Genomic DNA, 25493 nt, shown 5'->3' on the forward strand with positions numbered 1-25493 from the left:
AAGCTATACGTGTGTGTGTGTGTGTGTGTGTGTGTGTGTGTGTGTGTGTGTGTGGGGATGCTTTGCAGGCCCAACTTCTGATCATGAGAAGAACCCCATGTGGGTATTAGTAATAATACCTAATATTCTTATTTAAAAAGTCAATAATCACTCAAATCTTATATAAAAATAATAATTGTATGGAAGTCAGCCATAAATAAATTACTGTCATAGTAGTGAGGTCATATGTTCCCAATTATGCTGCATGCAGCTTGATATATAAACACTGCATAATAGAAAAAATACACAAGAATGTTATAAAAATGTTATCAGGAATGCCTCCACTGTCTGTGGTAGGACAATATTCAATCATAGCAATATGTTTAGAGTAAATGTTGTTACATCCAAATGCCAAATTGTATATTTTGAATGCGGTTGTGAAATTGGCCACATCTATGGATGCTGTCCTGAATTAGTATGCATGTTGATATTGATATTGCATTTGTAAACAGATGAGCGGGTCTATCTCTCTCTCTCTCTCTCTCTCTCTCTCTCTCTCTCTCTCTCTCTCTCTCTCTCTCTCTCTCTCTCTCTCTCTCTGTGTACAAGTGCATATGTGTGTGTAGCCCAGTTAACATAAGGTGGTGCTGTCTTTAAGAGAGTGAGAGCCTGGGAAGGGGTGATGTAATGTGTTCTCAGACAATGATGTCATCGACTGAGACACGGCAAGGATTTAAAGTGACAAAGGCATTTTTACTGTCTCTGTTTAATTCTGCATCAGGGTTCGTCGGAGAGCTGCAGCGATGGGGTTTTCACTAAACAATATATGTATATATATATATATATATATATATATATATATATATATATATATTTATAATAAGCAGGAGTCGGTGTCTTTATGTAGCACACTACATGTTTATTAATATTTGAGATACAAAACACATTGTGTTACAGTGACAATAAAAGGGTTATGTTGCCATCCACAAGCAGTGATCATCTATAATGTCCGTGTTATGTTAGATGTATGTTTTGAGAGGAATGAATTAATACTGGACATGTTTTCTACACATAATTTGTGCAAGACCAATATTAGATTTAGCTTTTGTTCTCATGACATATTTGTAAGACTTTCTATTTTAACTGCATCCGTTTCAAACCTAATATTCTGTATAATGGAAATGTTCAAGTTTACCAAATATTAGGACAATTTCTGACATTGTATGTTCCCACGTTACCATGTATAATCACTTAGTCCTGATCTTCAGGCATTTTCATTAAACAAAATCATAATTTAACTGTGTTGTTGTCCTTCCTGAGTTCGTTCATTTAAGCTCTTTAAGCCTTCGCTGTTCTTGTCTACAAACTCGTCCTTAATACTGTAACTCGTGCCTTACCAAAAGAGGAACTTCGAATCACTCTTACACCCTGATGAAGAGAGCTGGAAGGAGGGATGGAGTGGTTGTTTCCTTCTTCTTGGGCTGTCTCTTTGTTCTCCTCACTTAAACTATGACATCTCCTCGGCCCTTCAGCTCTCTCTTGGTCCACCTTCCTTTCCTTTGACTCCTTCGCCAAAATGTGCTCTTCTCTTGCCTTTCCATGTTCCTCATCCAGCGGTGGATCAGAGGCGGTGCTCTGGACAGTGTCTCTAACTTCCAACTGAGTGTCTTCCCTTGAGGTGTCTTCACATTCTTTTTGAGGGTTATATTTATAAACACACGCCTCATTGGTTGGACTGGCTGAGGTATTTAACACTGCTTTGGTTGAATCCTTGAGTACATTATTAACTAAGTGAATATTTTCATTAAAGTCTGATGGGAAATGCAGGCTAGACTCTTTGCTCTCTTGTTTAGAAGATCTCTCAACATTATGGGTCGCTTCGTCCGTCACAGATTCAGTGATCTGCAGGACTTCTTCATCTGGCCTGCATGGCGTTTGGGCATTTGAATTCCCATCATGCGTTGTAATATCTGTGTCTGAAATAGTAAGGTCACATGTAATCTTATAGAAGAGTGAATGGTTCTCTTTCATTTTCTCCAAGCTTTCACTGACTGCGGACGACATTTCATTGGAATCGGTCGCATCGTCTGTGCATGCTGGTTGGGTCTCGACGTCTGATATCTCCTCTATGCCAGGGATCTCTAAAGGTATGAACCCCAGCCACTGGTTGGTGGAGAGGAACCACTTGGCTCTCAGATCGGAGGAAGAAATATCACTTTCACTATCATCAGTAACGGGTTCTTCAAGCTTTTGTGCCTCTACACCCTTGTAGCTTGTAAATCCCTTGCCTCCATCTTTCTGATAGACAGTCATAGAGGAGATGTGATAGGGTGAAGCTGGACGTCTGATTTTATTTTTAGCGACCCCTGTTCTTACACTGTGATCTTTGTGCTGTGTTTTGTCTCCATCTTTGACTTGACTTTTAGATTGTTTCCCGTGGCGGCCTCTAACATCTTCCTCCTGAGATGTTCCACTAGAAAGCTGAAGTTCTGCAGAGGCTCTGATGTGATCACAGCTTCCATACACCATATGGTCTGAAAACAGGAACGGACCACAATTTGCCAGTCAGTTAGAGCATTCAGCTAGAAAATAATGTTGTGTTGGTAAATATGTACCTGATTTTATCCTTTGTTTTCTCGATGTGTCAGCAGGAACCTGATGAACGTCCTGCCCCTCCCCCCTGACAGGCAGTGGATTGAGTGTAGCTCTTTGTCTGACTGCACTGATAGATGGACGGATGGATAGAATAACACTTTCATACTGCATTATGCAAAGTGCATGTTTATGCATTTAAATATAATAATTACAAAAGAAATCTTACCTTCTCATGACTCTCTCCCGTATTCGTTCCACACGACGAAGTTTGGCCTCTCGCTGCTCAGGGGTCAGACAGAGGTTGGGGTCCATGTCAGGGGTCAGCAGGGCAGACTGCCGTTCATCTGCCTGTTAAAGTGGTGTCACATTAAAATGCAGCTGTCATGGGCTGTCAGAGACCAAAGGTGTAAAACATGGAGTCTAAATCATGAGTACTTCTTTTTGAATTTCTGTAATTTTGTAGTAGTTTGTTAATTAAAGTGTACTGTTTTCTTGTCTTTAAATTGCAAAGGCAAAACAATAGGAATATACTGTATATGTATATATTTGTTAATTTACCACGTCAACAAAACACTAGCTGTCCTCTAGTGTCCTGTTCTCTTTTGGAGGAGTTAAAGTAGTTTACATCCATGTCTTATCTTATTACCCTATAAGCCATGTCTATGTGTTTTGTAAGGTTACATTGACTAACAACCTAGATTTAATCAGTTTATCCATCCTTGAGTCCAAGTGGATATTTGTGCCAAATGTAAAGTAATGTCCTAAAGGCCTTCCTGAGATTTCAATGTGTTTCATTCTTTCTTACCCTGACGTCCAAGCTCTCACTTCCACGTCCTACACCCGCTTGGTCTAGAACTTGATTCCTTGAGGTCTCGGTTGGCTCGGCTCTGTTGGCTTCTGAACGTTTCTCCTTCTTGGAAGACCTCAATATTCCCTGATGCTGCTGTCTGTTTGTCCTCATAACAGATTCATCCTGGTGCATCTCTGCCGAGGACTGGTTTTGATCTTCCAGCAACAGACCCCAGGGTTGCTTGTTCAACCCTTTTCGCCCTGACAATCTTTGCTGCATCTCAGGTGGTATCTGCTCGGGCAACGGGTTGTCGAGTTCAGGCGGAGGGTCCTCCACAGAAACTCGTCTGGCCACAATAGAGGATGGCAGTACAGCTGTAACAACTCGCGTCACTCTTAAAGGAAAAGGGGTCTGAGGAAATACCAGGTTGGATTAGTAAACGTATATTGATGTATATTGTAGTAAATCAGTCTGTTATACTGATTTATGATTTGGCTAACCTCCTCTCTTGTCTCTGAACTTTGACCTGGAGGGGGTATGGGAGGTTTCTTCTTAGTTAACCTCTCATGATTCTTCTTCATCCGATCAATCTGCTCTTCTTCGCTCATCTTCATCTTCTAGAAAATATGTAGAATGAGTCATTTATGAACCTCACGACACAGCAATATGCATAGAGAAAAGGTAAAGCAAGAACCGGAATCCATGTATTTGAATATCTAAATCAATGTTACTACAGCTGTGTGTTTGTGCAGACGCATGTGTCTATACCCTATGTGCATAGGCATCTGTATGTATACATATGTGTGTGCGCGTGTGTGTATGTGTGTGTGTGTGGGAGCATGTGAGATAGGGGGTTGGGTGGCAAACGTGTGAAGACTGATCTACTGCACTGAGACGTGTGCCTCTGCCTCCCCCTCTCGCCTACAACAGGCACTGCAACATGCCCTAATTGCAAGGAAGATGAGAGAATCAAAGAATTGGAATTTGGCTGTGCCTGCAATGAGGAAAAATCTGCTTTGACTGCTTCTAAATTTGGAGCATTTTGGATCACAAGCATACATCCAGATATATTTATGACCAACACATAGCAAACTATGAAGAATCAAACCTTGGTTGATTGATTTGTTGTATCTGGTGGGATCCACTTTGAACCGGATTCTAAAGATGAAAGGCAAATAGAGGAAAGAGGAGAAGAAGGACAAAGGGAGTGAGAGAGGACAGGTGGGAGGAGAGATTGAACATAGTGAATAGGAGGGTGAAAAGAAGACAAAACAAAGCTGGGCTCTGAAAAAATAACCATTTGCATAAAACACTTATTAAAGATCTTTAATACTTGATATGTCAGAAAATATGAATCTATGGGCCACTGTTTTAATATCACTCATTCAATGAACTCTATTTGTATGTCTGCACCAACCGCATGTGTCTTTTGGTGCTTTCACGTTAAGGAGGTCCGGCTTTCCTCTTCTCTGCCCAGGATCAACAGTGTGGCTGTAGACTCCCTGAAACATAAGAAGAGAAAGAATTGTAAAACATTTCTACCCTGATAATGTCTGTCACTGATAATGTCAATATGTGACACCTCATATGTGGACTCTGTCCAGCCATGGCCCGGATCCTGGCTGTGGAAGCTTTCCTGTAGCTCCTGGGGCAATGGGGGGCGGAGTGGTGGCTCTTGGTCCACATCCTGCAGGCGTCATTGTCACAAGTGATATGAAAGAAAATCTCACTGCAGATTGATACAGATTGATGCATGCCTCGACATAGTTTAGAGATGCCATATCAATCCTCGGCATGTTAGACAAGCTTGTCATCCCAACTGTCAAACTAGTCACTAACAATGTCTGGTTAAAGGGAGAAAATGGCCCAATTTTGGCTTGCAAATCCTGCTTATCTGTTGATCCACCGTGGACCATTTTCATAGAGCAAGTAGCCTATGATCATAAAACACCCTAAAGCAAAGATATAAAGCCATCACATCATAAATAAGTTAATAATAAGCAGTAATTAGATCTATATGTTGTAAAATGCATTGCAATTTTGTGATTGAAAAATCAAATGCTTCGGCGATACTATAAGAAAACACTAAAGATCTCATCAGATAGCAGCAGATGGATTTGACCTTTGCATTGAGTGGACAACAATTCCACGTTTGTTCACAAGCAGAGCGCAAATGTCCCTGACAAAGAAACAATGGACAGGAGTACTGTACCATCGGGAGTCCACTCTGCAGCCTCTCAGTGGGAGATCCAGGGGACCCAGGATGTGAAGATGTCGGCTGGAACACTGAGGGAAGACAGAAAAGGTCACGCTGTTGACACCGTTCATCAATAGTCACGTCGTGCATAATCAACCAAACCAAACCCACCACCACAAAACATTGAAACAACACCGTATTTGTCTTACACATATTACAATCTTAGCTCCTCAGCGTGCTAGTGAGAGAAAGGCGAGGCTTACTGTGGTGCCTCGGCAGTCCCAGCAGGAAGCGGAAGTGATCCCTGTTGCTCTTTAGTCCAGCTAAGATGTCCTCCATCATCCACAGCTCTCTCTGGGCCTGAGACTGGTCCTGATGAAAAGAAAGAAACCAAAGATATTACTCATGAAGCATCTTCAGGCATGAGCTCTGTTGTCACTATCAGGTCAGTGGCTCAATACTATAAAAACACACACACACATGACACACTCCAGTTTGTGTAGTTTTCATATACCTGTGGCACTCCAAAGTTACAGACGTGTTGAAGGTGTGAACGTATAACCGACAGTTCACTCTCCATTCTCTCATATTGACTCCACACACTCTCCATTTCCTGTACCACAAGGTCAGAAGATTTGTGAAATGAATTAATATGATGACACAAGTAAGTAAACAGTCGAATTGTTTTTGTTACATCCCCTTTGAATGATTAATGCCATCGATAAACTATTCATGTAATGCCATTAGTCATGTCATTCTGGCACCATGTCCTCGGTGCTAATTACACACCAACGATACGTCACACATCCGAGCCCGGATTGTGACCAGCTCTTCCTGGAGCAAAGCCTTCTGGGTCAGGGCTTCTTCCTGGGCCCTGGGCCCCTGGCTTTTCCACTCATCCAGCTGAAGTCTGGACACCTCTAACGCACACTGGACGCTGTCCTGCAACAGGAAAGAAAACTTGTGTTTTTATTCACAAATCAGTCACAACATATTGTTTGTAATTAATAATTCTAAATAGTCTTAAATGCGTAGTCTTATTATTACCCACCTTATCCATTTGTAGCTGGGCCAGCTCTACCGAAAGAGACTGGAGCAGCTTGTCACACCCACATAACCTTGTCAACACAACCTGAGGGAAAATACAAATAAAAACCTCTTATAAGATGATGAATAACTGCACCATATTCTGGGGACAGCTAAGAGATATATGGCAAAATTGTGAATACTCACATCTGCATCACTTTCAAGAGGCCTGATTGGTGGGGCCTCCCTGAGCTCAGGCTTTGGGGCCTGAAAGGCATCAAGGTTACAAAGTATTATTTGGATATTGCTTCCTCCCGTTCACCTTTTGTCATAATTTTATTGTAAATACAACTTTAATGAGATAATATTTTAACATAATCCATCGTGCAGACTAAGCTGTTGTCTTTCAAATAAGTAAAGCACAACCTTCAGCCCTCTGCTAAATATCTGTTTCATGAAGCACAACATAGCTAAAGGTTAAACAATGAGCACGATATGATATTAAAGTATTGACATACTTTCCACATATCATATTACAAGGTCTACAAAAACACTGTTGCTCACATAAACCAATTTGTCCCCATGGTTAGATGTAACATTATCACACGACATGATGGAGGAGACATACAAACAACACATCGCAGGTTTAAACTCAAAGCACACAGGACGCCACATGGAACACAGAGCGCAGCAGCGAGGGCTGTACCATAACTGGCGGGAGCACACAAACAGATAAATTGCTGCGGTGATGGTGATGGTGGTGGTGATGGTGGTGGTGTGGGTGTTGGGGAGCATGTGCAGCTCTCGATGAGGGGGGCAAAGGGGGCAGCAAGTCTGCAGCTGCCCCTGTGGAGGAGGTCTGAGGGAAGAGACCGTATGTAGGCGATAAGAACAAAGAACACATGGCGTTACACAAAACCTATAATGCCACTTTACACTGCTGAACACGAGTATGGATGCCATAAATATATTGTTTGTACGGTAATCACCTTTCCTAAATGTCGTCTCCCACTCGATATATGATGGACAGACCCATAGGTAGGTGTAGGCTGTAAACAATCAAAAAGATTCGAGATGTTTGGTGATACAACATTTTGTTAAAGGGCTACTGCAGCAATTATGTGTCACACTTCAACAGACACGTGATACAAATCAACTCTGACATCATATCAGGACTATTGGAGCATTGTTTATGATTAAGATGAACAAAACACCTTGCATAGGTTTGGCCACCTCTCCGTGACTGGAGTGTTTGGGGTGGATTTGAACTCCAGCTTAGGGGATGCAGGTGCGTAGTACAGGGTTTGAGGCGCCATGGCCGAGTCATCGTGAGGTCGGATGTCTACCCTTCCCACTGGTGTGTGGGGTCGTGACCCCAGCTGACCTCTCGAGGTCAAAGAACCTGTTCCCATCATTTCTGTCTGCATTGGTGGTGTGTGTTGGCCAGGCAGATAGCCTTCCTCTTGGTGTGGACCACAAGCTCGTCTTCTGCTAAAATCGAGAGGGCTGGGTGTTCTGTTGGGAGAGAAAACAGAGCATAAATGTCAAAGCTTGTACATTTCTGGTGAGAATTTTCCCTTCAAGTACACCTCTGGGATTAAATATGTGCCATTCACACACAGGGATGATTTGACGACCTGCTGTGTCTCTGACGCACACTCCGCCTCCCCCTCGGCTCTGAGCGAGATGTCTCCATCCTCCCGCCAGCGAGATGACTCGGTTCGCTCAGAGTCCTGTTGACGTGTTTGTGTCGTTGGGAGGGACCCTCTCCATCAGAGGGGGGTTTAGGGAAGTCCACTGACTCACTGCTGCCACCTATGTGTGTGAAATCCTGATAACTCGAGCAACGCCTGAAATTATAAGAGATGCAGAAAATAAAGGCTAAAAAATATTTGATATTTTTTGCGCAGCACCTCATGTCCATAGGGAAGCGCTGTACCTGTTCAGGGAGCTGTTTGGCTCCATTGCAGCAGACTGACTGAGGGCTCTGACCCAACCCAACATGTCCTCCTGAGTGTCAGCGCTGAAGAAATAAGAGCGCATTCCCTGGTGCACCACCTAGTTTCACAGAAATCATTCACAGTGTTACAGTTGATCATTCCCATGGAGAACCATCCTGATACTATCGTTGAACTGATCTGAATGCATTGGACACAACCAAGATACATCAATACTGATGTATTACCAATTAAAAATCTTGCTTAAATTCACATTTCTCAACATGTTTCTGGAAAACCTGGGGAAGCAGCTTTGAGCTGTTCCTCTTTGGAGGTGGTGAAGTTAACTTTTTGCATATTGAATAAGCGACACGATGGTGAGAAGTGTTTTCTGTTAGTTCAGTTTTCCACTTTCTTTGAAGAGCACAATGCGACCATTTCAGCATAGAACAATTATGCACAGGAGAACAGGGCAGGTACATTGTTTTTTTAAATTATATAACGTTATGTATAACGTTATATAAATATATATTTTGTCTCTTAATATTACAGCGTTTTCCCTCAAATTATTACAACTTCATTCTCAAATTCTCCAAGGTTTTACATCATATTGCTTTCTTTTGGTGAATTTTGAAGAAATTTAGAGAAGCAAATATACAAAGTGTAGTCAAATGAAAGCCTTAATGTGTATTTTGTATGTTTTCTTTCCGCGAGCCTGAAAGAAGACGTTAAGGAAGCAAAAAAGCACAAAACTCCAAATTGACCAGTGAACCCTTAATTTGACCTGATCGGATGGATGCCAGTACATATTGAGACGCCTTTGGTTTGTTCAGTGAAGTAAACATAATCTCCGCATAAAACATTTAACAACAGGTTTAAAACGTCATACTTAAAATAAATGTATTGATTGGACGAATAAAGATGATACCTTGAAGGTGAACTTTCTGTTCTTGCATTCTCGTGGGGTGCAGAACAGGATTTTGTAACTCGGGAGTGGGATGCTGCCCAGCACAGATTCTTCTCTACTGTCTGGCAGAAGAGATGCATTGTTCAGTCAGAGCACATGAAAGGATTTCATTGAAGAAAAGCTGCTGGGCTAAACGCTGTGTACCTTTATAGTAGAACAGACAGTAGTTGGAGAGGACAAACCACCGTCTCTTCCAAAGCTTCAAACCAGAGCTGTCCTGCAGGAGGGAGAGCCGTTAGGAGCCGCTCTTTGCTTTACTCTCCTGCATGATATGATGAAGTAGTTCATTGTCAAGCAGACTATGTTTGAACAATTACTTGTTTGTTGAGCCATCCTCTGATGACTACAGGACAATTGGGGTCTCTCTTGGAAGCCAGACATCTTTTCCCGAATGTTTGCACCTTTCCATCACTTTCCTGTCACCCGAAGAGAGAACAATATGTTAGTGAGCATTGACAGTATCACAGTAAGTCATTCACATCTGCAACATGGAACATTTAAAACTAACCTGGATGACAGGAAAGTAGGAAATGGTGGCCAAACTGGATGTTTGGCTGACTCTGTCCTGGTCATCCATTCTGCAGTGGAAACACAAAAACATGTAGATTAAAGTTAAAACAGGCAGATAGCCTCTGGAAACAAGGATGAGGTGATTAGAAAAGGACCCAAACTGATGGCTAACCTGAGTGTTTCATATGCGTGTTTATAGGAAAGTATTTCTTCATTCAAGGTCATACAGTATTCACTTAGTAGTACACACCGATAGGGCACACACGCACACACACACACACACACACACACACACACACACACACACACAAACACACACACACACACACACACACACACACACACACACACACACACACACACACACACACCAAAATACACAAACTATTTAAATTGTACTGGATTTTTTAAATAAAAGCTCAATTAAGTAAATAATGAACACACAATAAAAAGATGATAAAAAGATCCCCATAGTTGTCTACCCTAACCTCGGAAAACACACTTCCTCATTGCCATACACTGTCTGTAAACAGTACTGAACAAGACTCATGCCTCTACACACATAAATAAACCGGTTGCTCCGAGTGAGGCGAAGACATTAGGCCTTACCAAGACAGTTTGAACCAGAGTCTCCCTCTGTAGAAGCAGTCAGTCACTTCCATGAACAGCACCCAGCACACAAATGCCACATTCTCGTATAGTTGAGATTTTTCCCCGGTCAACTGTTCATCCTCTCTTGGTGTTGGTGTTGGGCTCTCCCACTTCCAGTGAACAACTCTCCCACAATTCTATTCTGAGCCACAACAGGCCGATGCGCATCCCCACCTCGAAACTGACAGGTGACAGCTGCATCGCCGTGGAAGCAGGGAGGGGCCCCGGGACTGTGTGAAAACCAATCTGGCAGACGGGACGGGCGGGTCTGAGAGACGAGATTTGGAATGTGTCCCGAACTGCAGAACTACAGCGTGGATTGTTGCTGAAGACATGAAACCAAAATAAAAGTGTGTGGAGTGGGGAAAGTCAAAATGGCCTGTTGAAGGAAACGTGCGGGGTGAGGTCCATTGTGTTACATGTTTGTGTCATGCCGTCTTGTTCATTACCTCATGACAGCATGTTTTGCTGCACCTGCGCATACTGAGCAACCCAGTTTTTTATGCAATCAACTTAGTTATTGTTACATGTTACATGACATGGAAGGAATTCAAGAATATATATATATATATATATATATATATATATATATATATATATATATATATATATATATATATATATATATATATATAGAGTTTAAAATGGTTTGCTGTAAGTTACACTTGCTGTAGCTGCCTGAAATAAGCTTTACAGTTTTGAACTGTAGAGTTATTGTTGACCCTCATAGTACAGATGAACTTGAAGATAAAAATTCATGAGAAACATCTCACAAGCACTCGTGGGTGACCGAGAGGTTTCAAATGGTTTAGCTGCCGCAGTTTGTCGGTGTAAACCACAATCCTCCGCGAGAGAGATACGGAGTAAACGAGAGACAAACAAGCAAGTCTTTGTACGAGATGAGAGCAGAGACAACCTCGCAGCCGCTGGAGGTTACGTGGGTGTTGTGAAATATTTGCAAAATCTCCTTAATCAGCGGGGGTCACTTGCTCGCGGAGGAGAAGACTTAAAATGCTAGAGAGGGATAGAAGGGAGGACAAATGGTGGGTCTGTGTACCACACAGAGTGCGCTTTGTGGTGCCCAAAGGACTCTGGAGCATCATGTGAAGTTGGGCACAGAGCATGTTGAATAAAATATCCTCCGTCTCCATCAACAAAAACATTTGCATGTCTCCAACATTCTTATGTATTTTAATGTCAACAAAAGAATCAGTATCAGTTTGACTTTGAGATGTAAAGCTGTGACATCAGGCACTGTCACAACTACTAACTTGACTGCCTGAGAAGAGTGCCCCATGAGGATATTTCATATGACTTTACACATTTAAGTTGGACAATAGGAGGCTCAACAGTTGCAGGAAATACAGCTGAAATATAGCAGCTTGGCAAAGCCCTCAGAGCCCTCACAGTGCCCCAGCGGGCCTCTAGTAGTTCAGCCACAGAAAACACATCAGGACTCAATTTACAACACTGTGAACCTTTTGTTAAATGTATAACAAACTGAAACGTAAATTCATCAAATAAATGAAAATACAGGATTCATAAAGCAACACTAAAATACGCTGGTAGTTCTGTAGCGATAGCTTTGAACTATTTAAAGCCTATGCAGACAATCCAATTAGACATTAATTACAATAAAGATGCCATATTGCTGTACCTCACTAAATGTGCCCGCCTGCTGGCAGTTTCCAGCTCCATCACTTGGCAGTCTTCCTCACAGCATCTCCTCAGGCTTGGCTGCCCTCTTCCTGGTTTCCAAAGCTCCTGTTGCCCAAACAGCACACAACCCTCTCCTGCTGCGCTCTGCTTCTCCGCTCGCCCGTGTGAACCTCTCGATCTGTTTCTCACTCTTTCTCTCTGTTCTGACTGGTAGCTGCAGTGTTTGTGCGGTGATCTACCTACGCTGGCTGGTAACACTCTGCTGTCCTCTAACAGTGCACTCTCTGTGAGCCCCTTCCCCCCCTTCCTCTTCACTGTCCCTCCCTCACCCTGCCCTTGACAGCCTCTCTGTCTTTTGCTGAGTGTGGGTTTGTGACTTAGGAATTTTCCCCCAAAAAAAAACAGCTGTTGCATTAGTTGAATGTAATTTCTCAGCTATATAAATCTAACTTCATGACGATTAAAGACTTTGGATGCCAGCCTCGAATGATCACTCTTGAACTAGAAACAAATCATTTTCAATTAAGTATTTGAAAGCAGTCAGCTCTTCCTTTGATGTTGTACAACAGGAGAGAAATCAAAAGATATATGAAGGAAAGCAGAACAGAGACCATTTCGTAAATACAGGTGAGATCCAGAAGGAAATTGGTCAAAGTCAACTTTGTTGAGTCTGATCTGTTAGAGTCCAACGAGTCACAGTGCTCTCTCTAAATATGTTATAAATTCAAGCTAGTACCTGACACAACGCTATCACAAAGCTGTTTCAGTGTCAATCCAGCTGAAAATCACGACTGGAGTCGTTGGATCTTCTTCTCTGGTTCTCCCCACTCAATAAAAGACCTCACCTGCATTTACAACTCTTATAGTCCGTTCTGCTTTCCTTTATACTTCTTTTGATCTTTCTTCTGTTGTACGACATCATACAGGATCAATATAAAAGTGAGAGCTGAAACCTGTTAAGCGTCAGGAGCTTTCTTGACAGCATGTAGCGCATCCAGAAGAAGGTCCACCGTCAGTCTCCTCTAAGACGGAAGAATCTGCTTCCTCGACCTTGGGAGCCTTCTCTCATGTCCGGGTTTAGTGATATGTCCAAGGGCACTTGTTGTTCCTGGATTTAATGATTTTATACTAAGCTTTTGTAACTATAGCACAGTTAAGTCAATTCATCCTGATATCATTAACAAAATCATCCTGCAAATTTGTATTTTATTAACTTAAAACCTTTTATGAAATGTGTCACTCTCACTTTGTTACACTGTTTCTTCATGAGACTTAAGTGACTAAACAAGACAAAAATAAATCAAAACTCAATGACAGCATTAACTCCTGAAAGTCTTAATCTCACTTCCTCACCAGTAATTCAAAGATCCTTGTTGTTGTTAGTTTGTTGGAGGTGGCAGTAACAGACAGACCTCAAGTAATAACACCAAGAAAAGTGAATTACTTTTTTCATTCTGTGAGACTCAACATCCAGGATGTCCTTGATGAGAAGATGTGGTGAGAAGGACGGATGACGACAGGTCCAGAAGAGAGGTGGTCGCCTTTCTTTAAGTCCTAAGTTAACATCAGATATGCGGACAACTATTATTACAGGGACCTTCTTGAATATTATTCCATTGTTACAATATCATTTCATCCTTGGAGTCAAATTTAACAAAACAGCAACGTTTTACAGTTGTGACCAACGTTACTGGTGACTTATCTTCTGTTTCACAGGGTCGAACTCCTACTTCTGGCAGCTGAGAGTGGACATCAACCAATCACAAGTTTTAGGATAATATCTAAAGTAAAGATGTAAAATGTGGGAATTCAATAAAAGACATAATCATATTGTTTTAAAATCAGTCAGTGAGGGCTTAAAAGATTTCAATAATAATACAAAAGCATTTCCCCAGATGATGGCTCTTTTTTTTACGTCAGCGTTTTGTGGAGTTCTTCTTCAAATATTCTCAAGATAGGAACTGAAGTGCCTTGACTTGGATGCCGTACATAAGAGAGGCGGTGCTTTACTAATCCAGCTGCAGGAAAACAGCTGTCGGGTGCTTTAAGGTGAGAAGTGTGTCACCGTCTCTTGTCAAGAATAATATCAAAAACCTCGACGGAGTTAAAAGCTCTCAAAGGAACAATGGAAGCTGAAACCCCTTCCAGCCACTACAGATGTACAGATGACATGAGGAGAGAGACAGCATTGTTACTGTACAAGAGGAAGATATGAAAGGTATTTTAAGAGCTGCGATAAGAACAAGGCGATAGGAGGAAAGTCAAGTCTAAATATACTCACAGGAAAGCAGCCTTAAGGCCTGGCTGGTTGGCGGGACCACAGATACTCTGCTGTACTGTTGAACCTCATCACGCGCTGCAACTAAGGCACAAAACACTGAAACAATTTCCCAACACTCAAATACTAGTCACGTAATAATAATAATAATAATAATAATAATAGTTGTAATTAGTGTCTCACTTGTTCAGGCCATTTGGTTTTGAACAGGAAGGCCGTGACCCAGCATGTCCTCGCAGGGGGCCAATTAGTCTGCCTTCAAATATTTACGAGCTATCCCTTTTAGCGTCCGACACAATTAGCCCTGTTGAGTGACAGCTGTGTGGATACTTATCATCTCCTGTTACACACCGAACAATCTGTGGCGCTCTTGTTTAGTGAGCAGAGACAGTGGTGGCAAGACTCATGGGAAATGTGGTTCAGTGGTTCAGTCAGACAAGCTGGAGTCCACATTGAGCTCATATGGAGCCCACAAAGTGTTCAATATTACATAAATAACATAGATTTTTGAAAATAATAATCATATTAATAATTCAAGTGAACTCTTTAAATGGACCAAGAAACTGTAAAATACAGAAACACTCTTTATAATGTTCCAGGACATAATAGCAGAATATCCCGTGTGTCCGGAGGCCCGCTACATGTCTTGCTTGCAGTGAATCAATTTAAACAGAAGATGGTGTTGTTGTCTTGACTAATGAAGAACGCTCAGGACCAAATATTGTTGTTCACAGGTGACCAAGAAAGCCAGAAAGAGTGGTGAACTTAATAATTAAATGTATGTTTTTGTCAATACAAAAATAAGTTTGTATCTGCAAGTGAATCTGTATTTGTTTAAAACATACTGAACAAAATGTAATTATTTAATTCCAGACTATCTTCTTCGATACACACAAACAATGATCTTTTGTTATAATTACTCTGTTCCAATATACTTGTGGAGTGGGAGGACCAATGGGAAGAGAGCCATGAGTAACATTGAGCATGTTGTGGGCTGGACCACATGATGGCATGATGTATTAAAACTGTGGAAACGTAGGAAAAAAATATTATTTTGTATTGTACTCAAGTTAACAAATTAAATTGAACTGATATGATTTATGGCATTGGCCTATTATTAACTTACAAATTAGAGCAACATTTTAAATGAATGGCTTAAAATCTTCATAAAAATAGTTTTGCTATATCAAAGTAACACAATTAAGTTAATTGTGAGTGCAAATAAAACAAAGTCACACACTTAATTCAGGATTTTGTACAAACATGTGTCTTGTTTAATAATCTACACAAGAATTCAATGACAAAGGTTGCCTTAATTCTTTTCAGTGGATCAAGCAGGATATTGTTATCAGTGTTTTACTGACTTCTGCATGATGGTTCATATGTCTCCATGCATGTCCGATATGTTTTTCTTTTGTTGTCTGAGCCACATGACTTTCATTGTTAAGCAGACATGACAGCAGTAAAAGTGCATGAAATACTGGCATGTACTGGGATCACTCAGTGGGGTTCCTCCAGGAGGATTCACACTCCTGGAGGAACCCCACTGAGTGATCACAGTGTTTGGCGGTGGCCCACTTTTAGGTCCAGTAAAGCTTGTGCTTTGAGTGTGAAGGAGGCAGGAGTTGAGGCCCACCTGTCAAAGGAAAGGAACCTTCAGGCCCGAGCCGCTCACATATCAAAGGTGATGCTCCTTCTCCACCGAGAGGGAATCGATGCAGTGTGCACTTTACACAAAGCAACCATTTCTGAGCGTTTGATCGCAGACAGAAACATTTGAAGATATAAAAGCACTTTCGGTTATCTGAAAAAATAATATATTTAACAGAATTAAAGTTTTGCAATGTCACAGAGACATCAAACTTAAAGTATGACATCAAATCTTTGCAATCATAAATTGTAAGCATGATTACCTTTGTATCAAACCAACTGTTTTCCAACATGGAGGCAACATAATGTATTATACAGGATTGTTTTTATCTGTATCTTCTTGCCCAGGGGCCGCAGATGCAAATGAGCTATTTTGCTAAAATGTTTGTGTTATGCATGATCCCTGATAAATAATATAATAACTTGGGAGAAGTAGAATATTTTGATTCAAATATAAAAAGCATAAATGTATAGTAATACTTTCTTTATTTCAGATTTCAAAAAGGACAAAGCACTCAAAATTAATGCATATCATATTCAGTACATACATATCCATTTCTCAAAGTTAGATTACCTGTGATTCAACATAGTTTTAAGTATTGCATTTGAAAAACTAGAGGAATAAGTGTTACAGTTAACTCTCACACGTCAAGGACTCACAAGTTCAACACAAATCGGATCAGTTTTAGTTTCCGCAATTCCTTCTGATCTCTTGAGTATTGTGCATGAAGATTGAATTCCCATCCAGAAACCTGGAAAAACCTTTTTCGTCATAGTAGTCTGAACTTTGAACAACGGCTCTACCTCCCTCTCTGCCTCCTCGCCGTTCACAACATAAAAGCTTATAATCCCTGCAGGCTGGTCGATGTAAACTCCAATTGTGGAGCAGTACGGGATATTGTGTATGTCTTTGTTCATACCGTTGAACCAGATCTCGTAACGTGTTCCTGACCAACACAGACCCCAAGACTCCTCATTTTCTCCAAGGCCGCTCGGCCCTGAACCAGCCCTGCGCCCCGTTCCTTCATAGGTGGCTCCAATTACCACCCACCCAGAGTACTCCACCTCCCAGTAAGCCCTGGCGTTCCAGATACCCTCTTTGGACAACACCTTTGAAGAAATGAAAAAAAAGGAAGACGAATGAGAAAACAACATTTGTTTCTTCGCACGCCTTGAACTGTGTTTGTATTATTTTTTCCCGACGTACCTGAGGAGAGTACTCGTATCTCTCCGGTCGATCCAGGACCGGACAAACCTCTTCAGTTCTACGGAAAACCTTCGAGCCACCGTCAGAAATCCACAACATCTTGTTGGCAGTCTTATCATCCAAAGACAAATGCATCCAGTCTACAAGAGAGAAAAATGTAACAGTTTTTTTTCTTATTTTTCTTATGTACAGGATAATTTTGCTGATTTAAAGGAAACAGTAATCTGTTCATACACTTCATGAGCTCTGCTCTGCATGTCGGCTCTGGGATGTCCGGCACATAAACTGGAACTTTTTCTGCAAGAAAAGGAAATTGGCTTAAATATAAACTAAAGCTCACCACACACAGAGTACAGTGTGAATGCACACAATGTCAAATGCCATTACCTGCATTTGTCATCTCATTCTTCTTCGATTTCCTTTTCTTTCCTATAAAAGTGAAGACCAAAGGTCATACGGATGTGAAGAGTTGTTTACACGTGACCCATCACTCTCGACTCTCTGACATGACACACTCAGAAACTTTTGAGACCAATAGTTACAGAAAACATGCATTCATTTCTAATGTAATAAAACAAAATGAGAGTTTGACAAATTGTAGTTAACAGTATCTCATTCTGGAAAGCTTACCCCTTAATTCCCACTCATTAGTATCCCTGGATTAGATGAAGAATTAAATATTCGTAAAATGCTGCTTCTCTGATAATTGAGTTTTTCATTCCAACATATTTCAAAATATTGTATCTGTTATAAGAACCAATCAAAACAAAGTATTTCAAACTATATTAAAATGTACTGCTTGCACTGTGGAGTCATTTAAGAGTCTGAAATGGTTGTAAAGCTCATATTTATGTGATGCTGTCGTCTCATGCTTATTCATAATGAGATATGCAACATAATGTAACTCATTTAACAAAATCACAGATCTAAATCCAGCGTTTGATGAGACAATCTGAGAAAGAACGAGCAGAGGCAACAATGTTCAATGAGAGAAGTTGATATATGTAGCATAAAGTAGAAAATACTCTGTTGAGGGACATCTTTCAGTAACTGTCCCCGCCGAGACGCATATCACTCAGTCATCTGGTTACAATGCAAATGCATGGACTTTTAATATAAATATAAAAAGAACTTCATGTACCTGGTTTATTGGTCTTTGAGACGGTTATTGCAGAATTGGGTCCATTAGGCATTGTGAGGAGTGCTAATAATCCACCTGCAGATGCTTCAAAATCTTTTGGTAAAAGTGCCAAGTCTTTGTCCTCCACTTGGCTTATATACCATCAGTTAATATGAGGCGGAGGGGCTTGAGTGTCTGAAAGAGGAGTTGAGGACAGTGGAACGGGTGCCCGGCAGGGTTCAAGTGAGGCTATGCGCTTGACTCTGACATATGGATACAAATGAGGCTGGAACAGACATCTGACACCCCAGAGGAGTCTGTGCGGGAACGTAACACGACGGGTGCAAACATGAGTTAAAGCAAGATTAAGAAACTGGTCTTGTCAATGTTGTCAACACAGACGGGAAGAGGACCACGTGAACTAAGACTGCTCAGTCAAACTGGGATAAGCAATATGACGGATATATGTTTTTCTTTCAGTTACAATATTACATTGACAATGTTGGTATGCTCAAAGCTCCTAAGGTGATGAAAATGGAAGCTTATACAGTAGGGCAAACAAGCACCTGATTACTCTATAGACTTGGTAAACAAAGGTGTAGTGTGTATATATATATATATATATATATATATATATATATATATATATATATATATATATATATATATATATTACTATGTTTCCATTCTATGTATCTGTCACAGCCATCGCGGTGAGCCAGCATTCACATAGCAGGGCTGTGTCTCACCTAATAGGAAGAGACATAATTAATGTTATCAATTACATCTCAACGCAGTCTCATGGCAGTTTGTGAAATAGGGTTACAAACTTCACAAACACGACGTCTTGAACGCCGGACAAAGTCCTGTGTTTGTTTGACCGATCCACCTCCCCTCTCACGGTTCAATGCTACATCACTAGCTCTGTTGATGAGTTAGTTATGACTTTAATTTGTGCATCTCTCTTGAAAATGGATCATAATTGACTTTCCATTTGTTTTTTTGTGCGGCGTAATTTCAACACATTTCGTGCACACCAACACTAAAGGCGTTATTAATGGGTTCGTAACTATTTAACGTAATCCTGTGAGAACGTGCTGAGACCGTGTCATCACATGTCAAAATGGCCGCCGGGAAAAAGGCCAGTTATCAGTGTAATTCATCAGTCATCTAACAAAGGAAAGTAATTCAGTGCACGAGCAGAACTACGTTCAGTATTTCATATGTTTGCTCATTCTCTTACGTTATTGCTCATTCTCTTACGTTGATATTTGGATTAACAGACAGAACAACATGTGTCTCACTCAGTGTTTTATTATTTATTTAAACATTACATTCTACACAGCAAACTAGGATTCTCTTTACATTAGCAAACAATAATAAACAAGGAATAAAAATACATATAATTATTAATATGTAAACCTTGAGTGGTCCAGTGGTTCAGGAAAGTCCATATAGCGCGGAAGGTCAAAAGGGAATCCTAGCTGAACCCGATTGCATTTAGTTACCTACATTGTAATGTACAAAGCTAAGAACTGTATATCTGCCTCAGAGATGCTATATGTAAGGAATATATCTATATACATAGCTGATGTATTCATTATGATGAAGTTTATGCAACACAAATGTTAGCATGACCTAGTTGGTGTCATAATTGTAGCTTTATTAAAACAGGACGAGATAGTTTCACTCCTTTCTCAACCAGAGTTCTGTTCATAACTTTGGATATGATATTGTAATGTGGATTCAGTCCTTTATTCCTCCTTCTTCAGGATCAAACAGTGTGACTGCGGACCTACCCAGAAACCTGGTATCATTTTCTGCTCAAAGTTGCTCTTATACTGCTTCAAAATATGAACCTCCTTCCCTCCTGTGCACTCATCTTCTCCCTTCACCTCCTCCACACCATAGAAATTGAGGACACCAGCAGGCTGGTCAAGATACACACCCATGGTGGAGTACTTAGGAATCTCCTTAATCTCTAGATTGTGGCCTTTGTGCCAGGCATGATAGCTGGAGCCATTCCAGCCAACGCACCAGGACTCCTCGTTCTCTCCAAGGCCGCAGAAACCGTCGCCGCTCCTCCGTCCTGCATTTTCGTAGGCGACCCCGACCACGACCCACCCGGCGTAGTCCACCTCCCAGTAGGCTCGAAAGCCCAGGATGGCTTCTTTGCAAAGAACCTTTTGGAAAAGCGACGGGGATGACAGTGTTATTTAGAGGCTATCTAACATAAACTGGGATTTATTACAGCTGCCACTGCGGAGGATTTAGAGCAGCATCACGTTCTCCGACTTGCAATGCCAAACTAGTTGCATCCAGATTTAAATAAATGCACGGGGGCAGCCATCTGCTTCTAAATATCTCTTGCCCGGGTTTTACAATCACATCAAACTCATGACAACTTCATGACACTCTCATCTGATTGCGCACTTGAATAGGATGAGAAAATACATATTGATAGCATTGATTCAGTCCGAAGTAATGTTACTGCGTCTTCCACCTGTACCTGTGGAGAATACTCATATCGCTCTGGTCTATCCAAGACAGGACACTTGACATCGTCAGTCATCCGAGCGACCTTTGCACCATTCTCTCCGATCCACAGCATCTTATTGGCTGTCTTGTCATCCAGGGAAATGTCGAACCAATCTGGAGAAAAATGACAAAGAAACAATGATTTGAAAATTCATTTTGTTTGGATCAAATTGTTATAATTTTTAAAGGGAGAAATTGGTAAAAGAGTAAGAATCTCACGTTTGATTAGATCAGCTCTGCATTTTGGCTCAGGGATATTTGGCTCGTAGGCCGGGATCTTCTCTGAGGAGTGAGAGGACAACAAGGTCAGACAAGGTCAGGGGAACTGGAGACAAATTAACTTTGATTTTACAAAACATGTATATAAAAAAAAAGAAAAGCCTGTAATAAGGTGTCTTACCTGTGGTGCCATTATTCTTTTTTTTTGCTGGAAAAATTTTAAATGAAAAAGAAAATGAACATGTTATTCCCAGAACTACCTATATTAGGATCAACATACTCAGCTGTTTGATGTAGGTATGTGCCAGGTGTGTCTCAACAGGTGATGATAAAGTGCAAAAATTGTGTATAATTAGAAAACCATCTGCTTCTGTCAGATCATTACATCAGCAACCACATGCTTCATGGAGCCAGTGGTTGGTTTATGCCAGGCAGTTGGAATTAACAAGACACCTCACATGCTGGCGGAGTTGGCTTCAGACACACTGGAGCGCAGCACGAAGCTCAGAGTAGTTTCACAGATAAAACAGAACATGAGCTGCTCGCACAAATCAGATCAGCTGGGGATGTATACCCAACATTTGTTTGTTGAGGTAAATGACATTCAGGAGAGTTGCGTTAAGGCAGCCAAAACATTATTAATTGCATTTTAATTGTGTCACAATTGAAAAGCAGCTGCTCTCAAATAGAGTTAATGTGAAGATAATGAAGTGTAACATAGACTTTATCCCTACATGTATTAATGAGGGGGACTCTCTCTTTAATGAAAGGAGCTTATAATACAGACAGAAAATAATGAAGTCTGCTAGCATTTAGATTTCAAATGAAACCTGATTACAGGCGGCAGTATTGTGTCATAACTTTCCTTGAAATAATAAATTACAGTTGCATAACAGGGTCTGCCCCAATGCCAATTTTTGTAACTAATACTCATGTAGGCATGCGCCATCCAGTTTGTTGTTAAGGACGGGGATTAAAAAGAGGAGACACTTAATCCCCACGGCATTAGGATGTCAGCATCGACTAACATAAGTGATGTGTTTTATTTATATCAGCTAGTAATATAAACTACAAAATGACTTAACCTTTTTCATTCACACATATATACCAGGTCAGAACATTAAGAAAGGTTTTCTTGGCAAGCAGAAAAAGTAGCAAAAGGTGTAAATGTTAGGGAGTACAAGGTGAAGCTCTACATGTATCCGCTTGTCTTCATTATCAAATCTTTCAATCTTAGCGGTTATTCATACGCCACGCTGTCTAAATGAGATGATATTTATCCGTCTGTTGACGGGAAACCATGCGGGGATTATAAGCCACCTGTCTGGATATAGCACAAGGTGATGAAAATAACTGCTTTTTCTGGCCTCATTACAACATGAGCATACAAAACATTTAAGGTCATAGAAGCCTCGGTGCCTCTCTGTAGAGAGCTTGTTAGTGAAGTGACAGGATCTAACAGGATCATCTCCTCGCTGCATCAGTTTCAATAGTGATGTGGTCAAATGTAAGTGTGTGATTAAGAACTTCTTTATCACGATCACAAAGCTCTGTTTCACAGGCAGGAAGCCGGATTCATATCATTAAAACACTAACAATTATGCCATTGTAAACAGCAACTGCCAGCTAGCTGTGATAATATTCCTTTATCAGTTGTGTAACAGGTGCATATGGATCTGTTATCCCGCTGACTGGCATTACAGCGTTTAAATACATACATCTTTTTTAGTGCATATGATGTTGATACTTGCCGAGCCTTACGCCCAGGCAGCAAAACCATTATACGACAAGCATGAAATCAGCCAGAGAAATATTGCACTTTCTAGTGACCCATTAACCCAGGATCGCCGAAAGGGCAATAAATACTGCAGCAACACTGACCAGCTGGGGTTATTGAATCAGTTTGCTGTTAATAATTCCTGTATGCACCAATTTATATATGCTGCAATATTCTTGACAGGCTTAATTTGACAGAAAAATATATGAACCTCTCAAACATTTAGATAGAGGTGTTCACACATTGGAGAAAACAAATCTTGAACTAGTCAAAATTGTCCTGTATTCAAATGAATTATCCTAAAGCGTGTGAAATGTGAGAAAAAAGATAAAGTTCACCTTTATCTGACATTTGGGAGTCAGGAACGATTCTGTTGGTGGCAGGCATCTCGATACCGGCTGTTCAAGCTGGAGAAGTGAGCCTGGCTCAGCCCTGATGTCACTGGTCTCTCTGTTGGCTCCACTGTCTGACCCTTTAATGCCACTCTTATATACCTTTATTGCAGGACAGGGGTGAAGGAATGAGAGTCGGCGGCGGGGACATGAGCGTGAGATAAAACGTGCCAATAGAAAAGACGGGGAGGCAGGAGGCCTGTAATTGGAGCAGTGTTTTTCCTTAGAGGGGTTAAATGGATGGTTGAATTTCTGTAGGACACCCCCTTGTACCAAGTGAACCACACCCCCTGCCCTCGCCATCACTACCGCTGATCTTGTCACATTGCACAGTGACAGCACTGATGTATTGATGGTCGGGGTGATTGGTGTACGCAAACACACACATACCCGAAAAACAAATTCTGAGTATGCAGCTTTGAAAGATATAAACCATCCTGGTGTTTGGCATCAAGCAGTATGAGGTCCGACAGGTGCAAATGCGTAACATATTATTAAAGAAGTATAAATATCTTTGTTGTACTTTAGAGCATTATCAGTGTGATGTGACACTTGATATTCCTCTTGCAGCAACATATTTAAAGTCTGTATTTACCGGTTTGTCCTATTCTTACAATGAACATTTAAATGTAAATGTGTGTATTTATATATATATATATATATATATATATATATATATATATATATATATATATATATATATATATATATATATATATATATATATATATATATATATATAGGACAAACCAAAATGATTTGATAATTACAATATATATATATAATTTATAATATGTATATATATATATATAAACAGAGAGTATATATCCAGCTGCAGGTTGAAGACGGCAGCAAAGCCGTCTGCTCGCTGCCAGAGGCTCAGCGGGAGTCCGAGATGAAGGAATCTGACCCGATGGTACGAACGACAAGCATTTAGAATAACGGAGTACCCAATCTTAATATACAGACATCAGAAATTAATTAAGACAGTTTCATAACCAGTTAGAAGTTGAGCTGCATTTAACACTCTGAACATGAATATAGTACCAAACAGTTAGTTATGTTTATAGAAGGACATAGTGGAGTAATGTCTGCTGAGCCGACGGTTAACTCACGGGCGCCGCTCTGCACTCCGCTCATATGTTAGTTACAGTTTATAATCTCGACCGACAGCGTCGCCGCTGAAGACCCTCCAACTCCCTCTCAGGTAAACAATTTTAGTTCAGTCGGCACTATTGTCGTAGTTTGCAATGTTAGCGTTGTTAGCTTTGTTAGCTATGAGCCGCCGACATATTGACAGCCGATGAGAGTAAATTGAAATGACCATAATCATAAATCTTGTGATCATATTAAAGAGTAAATCTTTCTTTTTAATAGAATAGGTTACTTTAATTCAGCAGTGTTCTAATTCATTTCACAATTAAGTGTATATGTACATATTCTTACACTCAAAATTCAATTATGAATTTGGAAAACGACTACCAAGACATTGTCATGAGGGTAGGCATATAACATCTGATGATCATACTTTTAAAAAGACATTTAGGGTATGTAACATACAAAGTCCGAATGCATACTGTATACACAAATATCACCCGCAATAACCTAATACAATAACCTGCCAACTGCAAGCCACTAGACTGGAGGCATGTCGGTTCATCATACCAGGTTTACCAACACACTTGACCTCCATTATCACATCCACCATTTACCATCACAAGCGCCTCAATACCCATGGCCTGGGTTAAAAGAAAAATCAAGTCGCTGGCCGTAAACCCTTCCCTGAGATATGCCCTCCGCTGTGAGCTGCGTGTCTCAGGTGTTTACGACTCTGCCACCCAGCCAACCCTTTAGTCAAGGCTGCTCCGTCCTTCTTGTGTTGCTGCCTTCCCAAGCAGATGACTGGCCGAGGCCGTGATTGCGACGCAACCGATATTCTAAACAGTAAATACCAGAAGTAGTGACGGAACCACCCCGGACCGGCCAATGGGATTTATTAAA

The 25493-nt window shown here is 40.9% G+C and overlaps 3 protein-coding genes across 6 annotated transcripts; all 3 read right to left on the reverse strand.

Moving 5' to 3' along the window:
* Window positions 1–942: 942 nt before the first annotated feature.
* Window positions 943–12546, reverse strand: LOC137789567 (pleckstrin homology domain-containing family A member 7-like). Of its 4 annotated transcripts, none has more exons than XM_068583271.1 (24): window positions 12310–12546; window positions 10000–10069; window positions 9809–9907; window positions 9636–9708; window positions 9453–9553; window positions 8527–8645; window positions 8225–8437; window positions 7802–8102; window positions 7577–7636; window positions 7294–7446; window positions 6795–6854; window positions 6613–6693; window positions 6351–6503; window positions 6076–6174; window positions 5825–5933; window positions 5577–5650; window positions 4947–5051; window positions 4782–4866; window positions 4473–4522; window positions 3865–3978; window positions 3380–3775; window positions 2801–2922; window positions 2595–2701; window positions 943–2513 (listed from the first exon to the last, which is right to left on the reverse strand). In XM_068583271.1, the coding sequence occupies exons 1-24, from the start codon at window positions 12348–12350 to the stop codon at window positions 1339–1341; spliced, it is 3960 nt and encodes a 1319-aa protein (XP_068439372.1). In that variant the 5' UTR covers window positions 12351–12546; the 3' UTR covers window positions 943–1338. The 4 variants fall into 4 exon arrangements, with proteins under 4 accessions (XP_068439372.1, XP_068439371.1, XP_068439373.1 ...); XM_068583270.1 differs by having other exon boundaries at window positions 3865–3981; XM_068583272.1 differs by lacking the exon at window positions 12310–12546 and adding an exon at window positions 10611–10690 and having other exon boundaries at window positions 3865–3981.
* A 4234-nt stretch (window positions 12547–16780) lies between these two features.
* On the reverse strand, window positions 16781–17846 carry LOC137789716 (stonustoxin subunit beta-like). Its single transcript, XM_068583479.1, has 4 exons — window positions 17834–17846; window positions 17681–17743; window positions 17447–17586; window positions 16781–17349 (listed from the first exon to the last, which is right to left on the reverse strand). Exons 1-4 carry the CDS (start codon window positions 17844–17846, stop codon window positions 16888–16890), a joined length of 678 nt encoding a protein of 225 aa, XP_068439580.1. The 3' UTR covers window positions 16781–16887.
* A 2016-nt stretch (window positions 17847–19862) lies between these two features.
* LOC137789654 (tripartite motif-containing protein 16-like) lies at window positions 19863–23617 on the reverse strand. Its single transcript, XM_068583393.1, has 5 exons — window positions 23439–23617; window positions 21505–21531; window positions 21324–21386; window positions 21076–21218; window positions 19863–20749 (listed from the first exon to the last, which is right to left on the reverse strand). Exons 1-5 carry the CDS (start codon window positions 23485–23487, stop codon window positions 20321–20323), a joined length of 711 nt encoding a protein of 236 aa, XP_068439494.1. The 5' UTR covers window positions 23488–23617; the 3' UTR covers window positions 19863–20320.
* Window positions 23618–25493: the final 1876 nt, after the last annotated feature.

Source organism: Clinocottus analis, unplaced genomic scaffold, assembly GCF_023055335.1.
Source record: "Clinocottus analis isolate CAN_PGR_092001 unplaced genomic scaffold, fCliAna1.0.p SCAF_19, whole genome shotgun sequence".
NCBI lineage: Eukaryota > Metazoa > Chordata > Actinopteri > Perciformes > Cottidae > Clinocottus > Clinocottus analis.

Excerpts from the sequence above, each read along its gene's own strand:
- LOC137789654 (XM_068583393.1), bottom strand. The coding sequence starts at position 23,487 with ATGCCTGCCACCAACAGAATCGTTCCTGACTCCCAAATGTCAGATAAA. Across the intron at positions 21,387-21,504 it reads AAAGAATAATGGCACCACAG|AGAAGATCCCGGCCTACGAG; the intron begins GTAAGACACCTT and ends CTCACTCCTCAG. Across the intron at positions 20,750-21,075 it reads GATATGAGTATTCTCCACAG|GTTCTTTGCAAAGAAGCCAT; the intron begins GTACAGGTGGAA and ends CTTTTCCAAAAG.
- LOC137789716 (XM_068583479.1), bottom strand. Across the intron at positions 17,587-17,680 it reads CAGAGCAGAGCTCATGAAGT|ACTGGATGCATTTGTCTTTG; the intron begins GTATGAACAGAT and ends TCTCTCTTGTAG. Across the intron at positions 17,350-17,446 it reads GATACGAGTACTCTCCTCAG|GTGTTGTCCAAAGAGGGTAT; the intron begins GTACGTCGGGAA and ends ATTTCTTCAAAG.
- LOC137789567 (XM_068583270.1), bottom strand. The coding sequence starts at position 12,350 with ATGGAGCTGGAAACTGCCAGCAGGCGGGCACATTTAGTGAG. Across the intron at positions 8,438-8,526 it reads CCAAACAGCTCCCTGAACAG|GCGTTGCTCGAGTTATCAGG; the intron begins GTACAGCGCTTC and ends TTATAATTTCAG. Across the intron at positions 3,776-3,864 it reads GTTCAGAGACAAGAGAGGAG|ACCCCTTTTCCTTTAAGAGT; the intron begins GTTAGCCAAATC and ends GTATTTCCTCAG.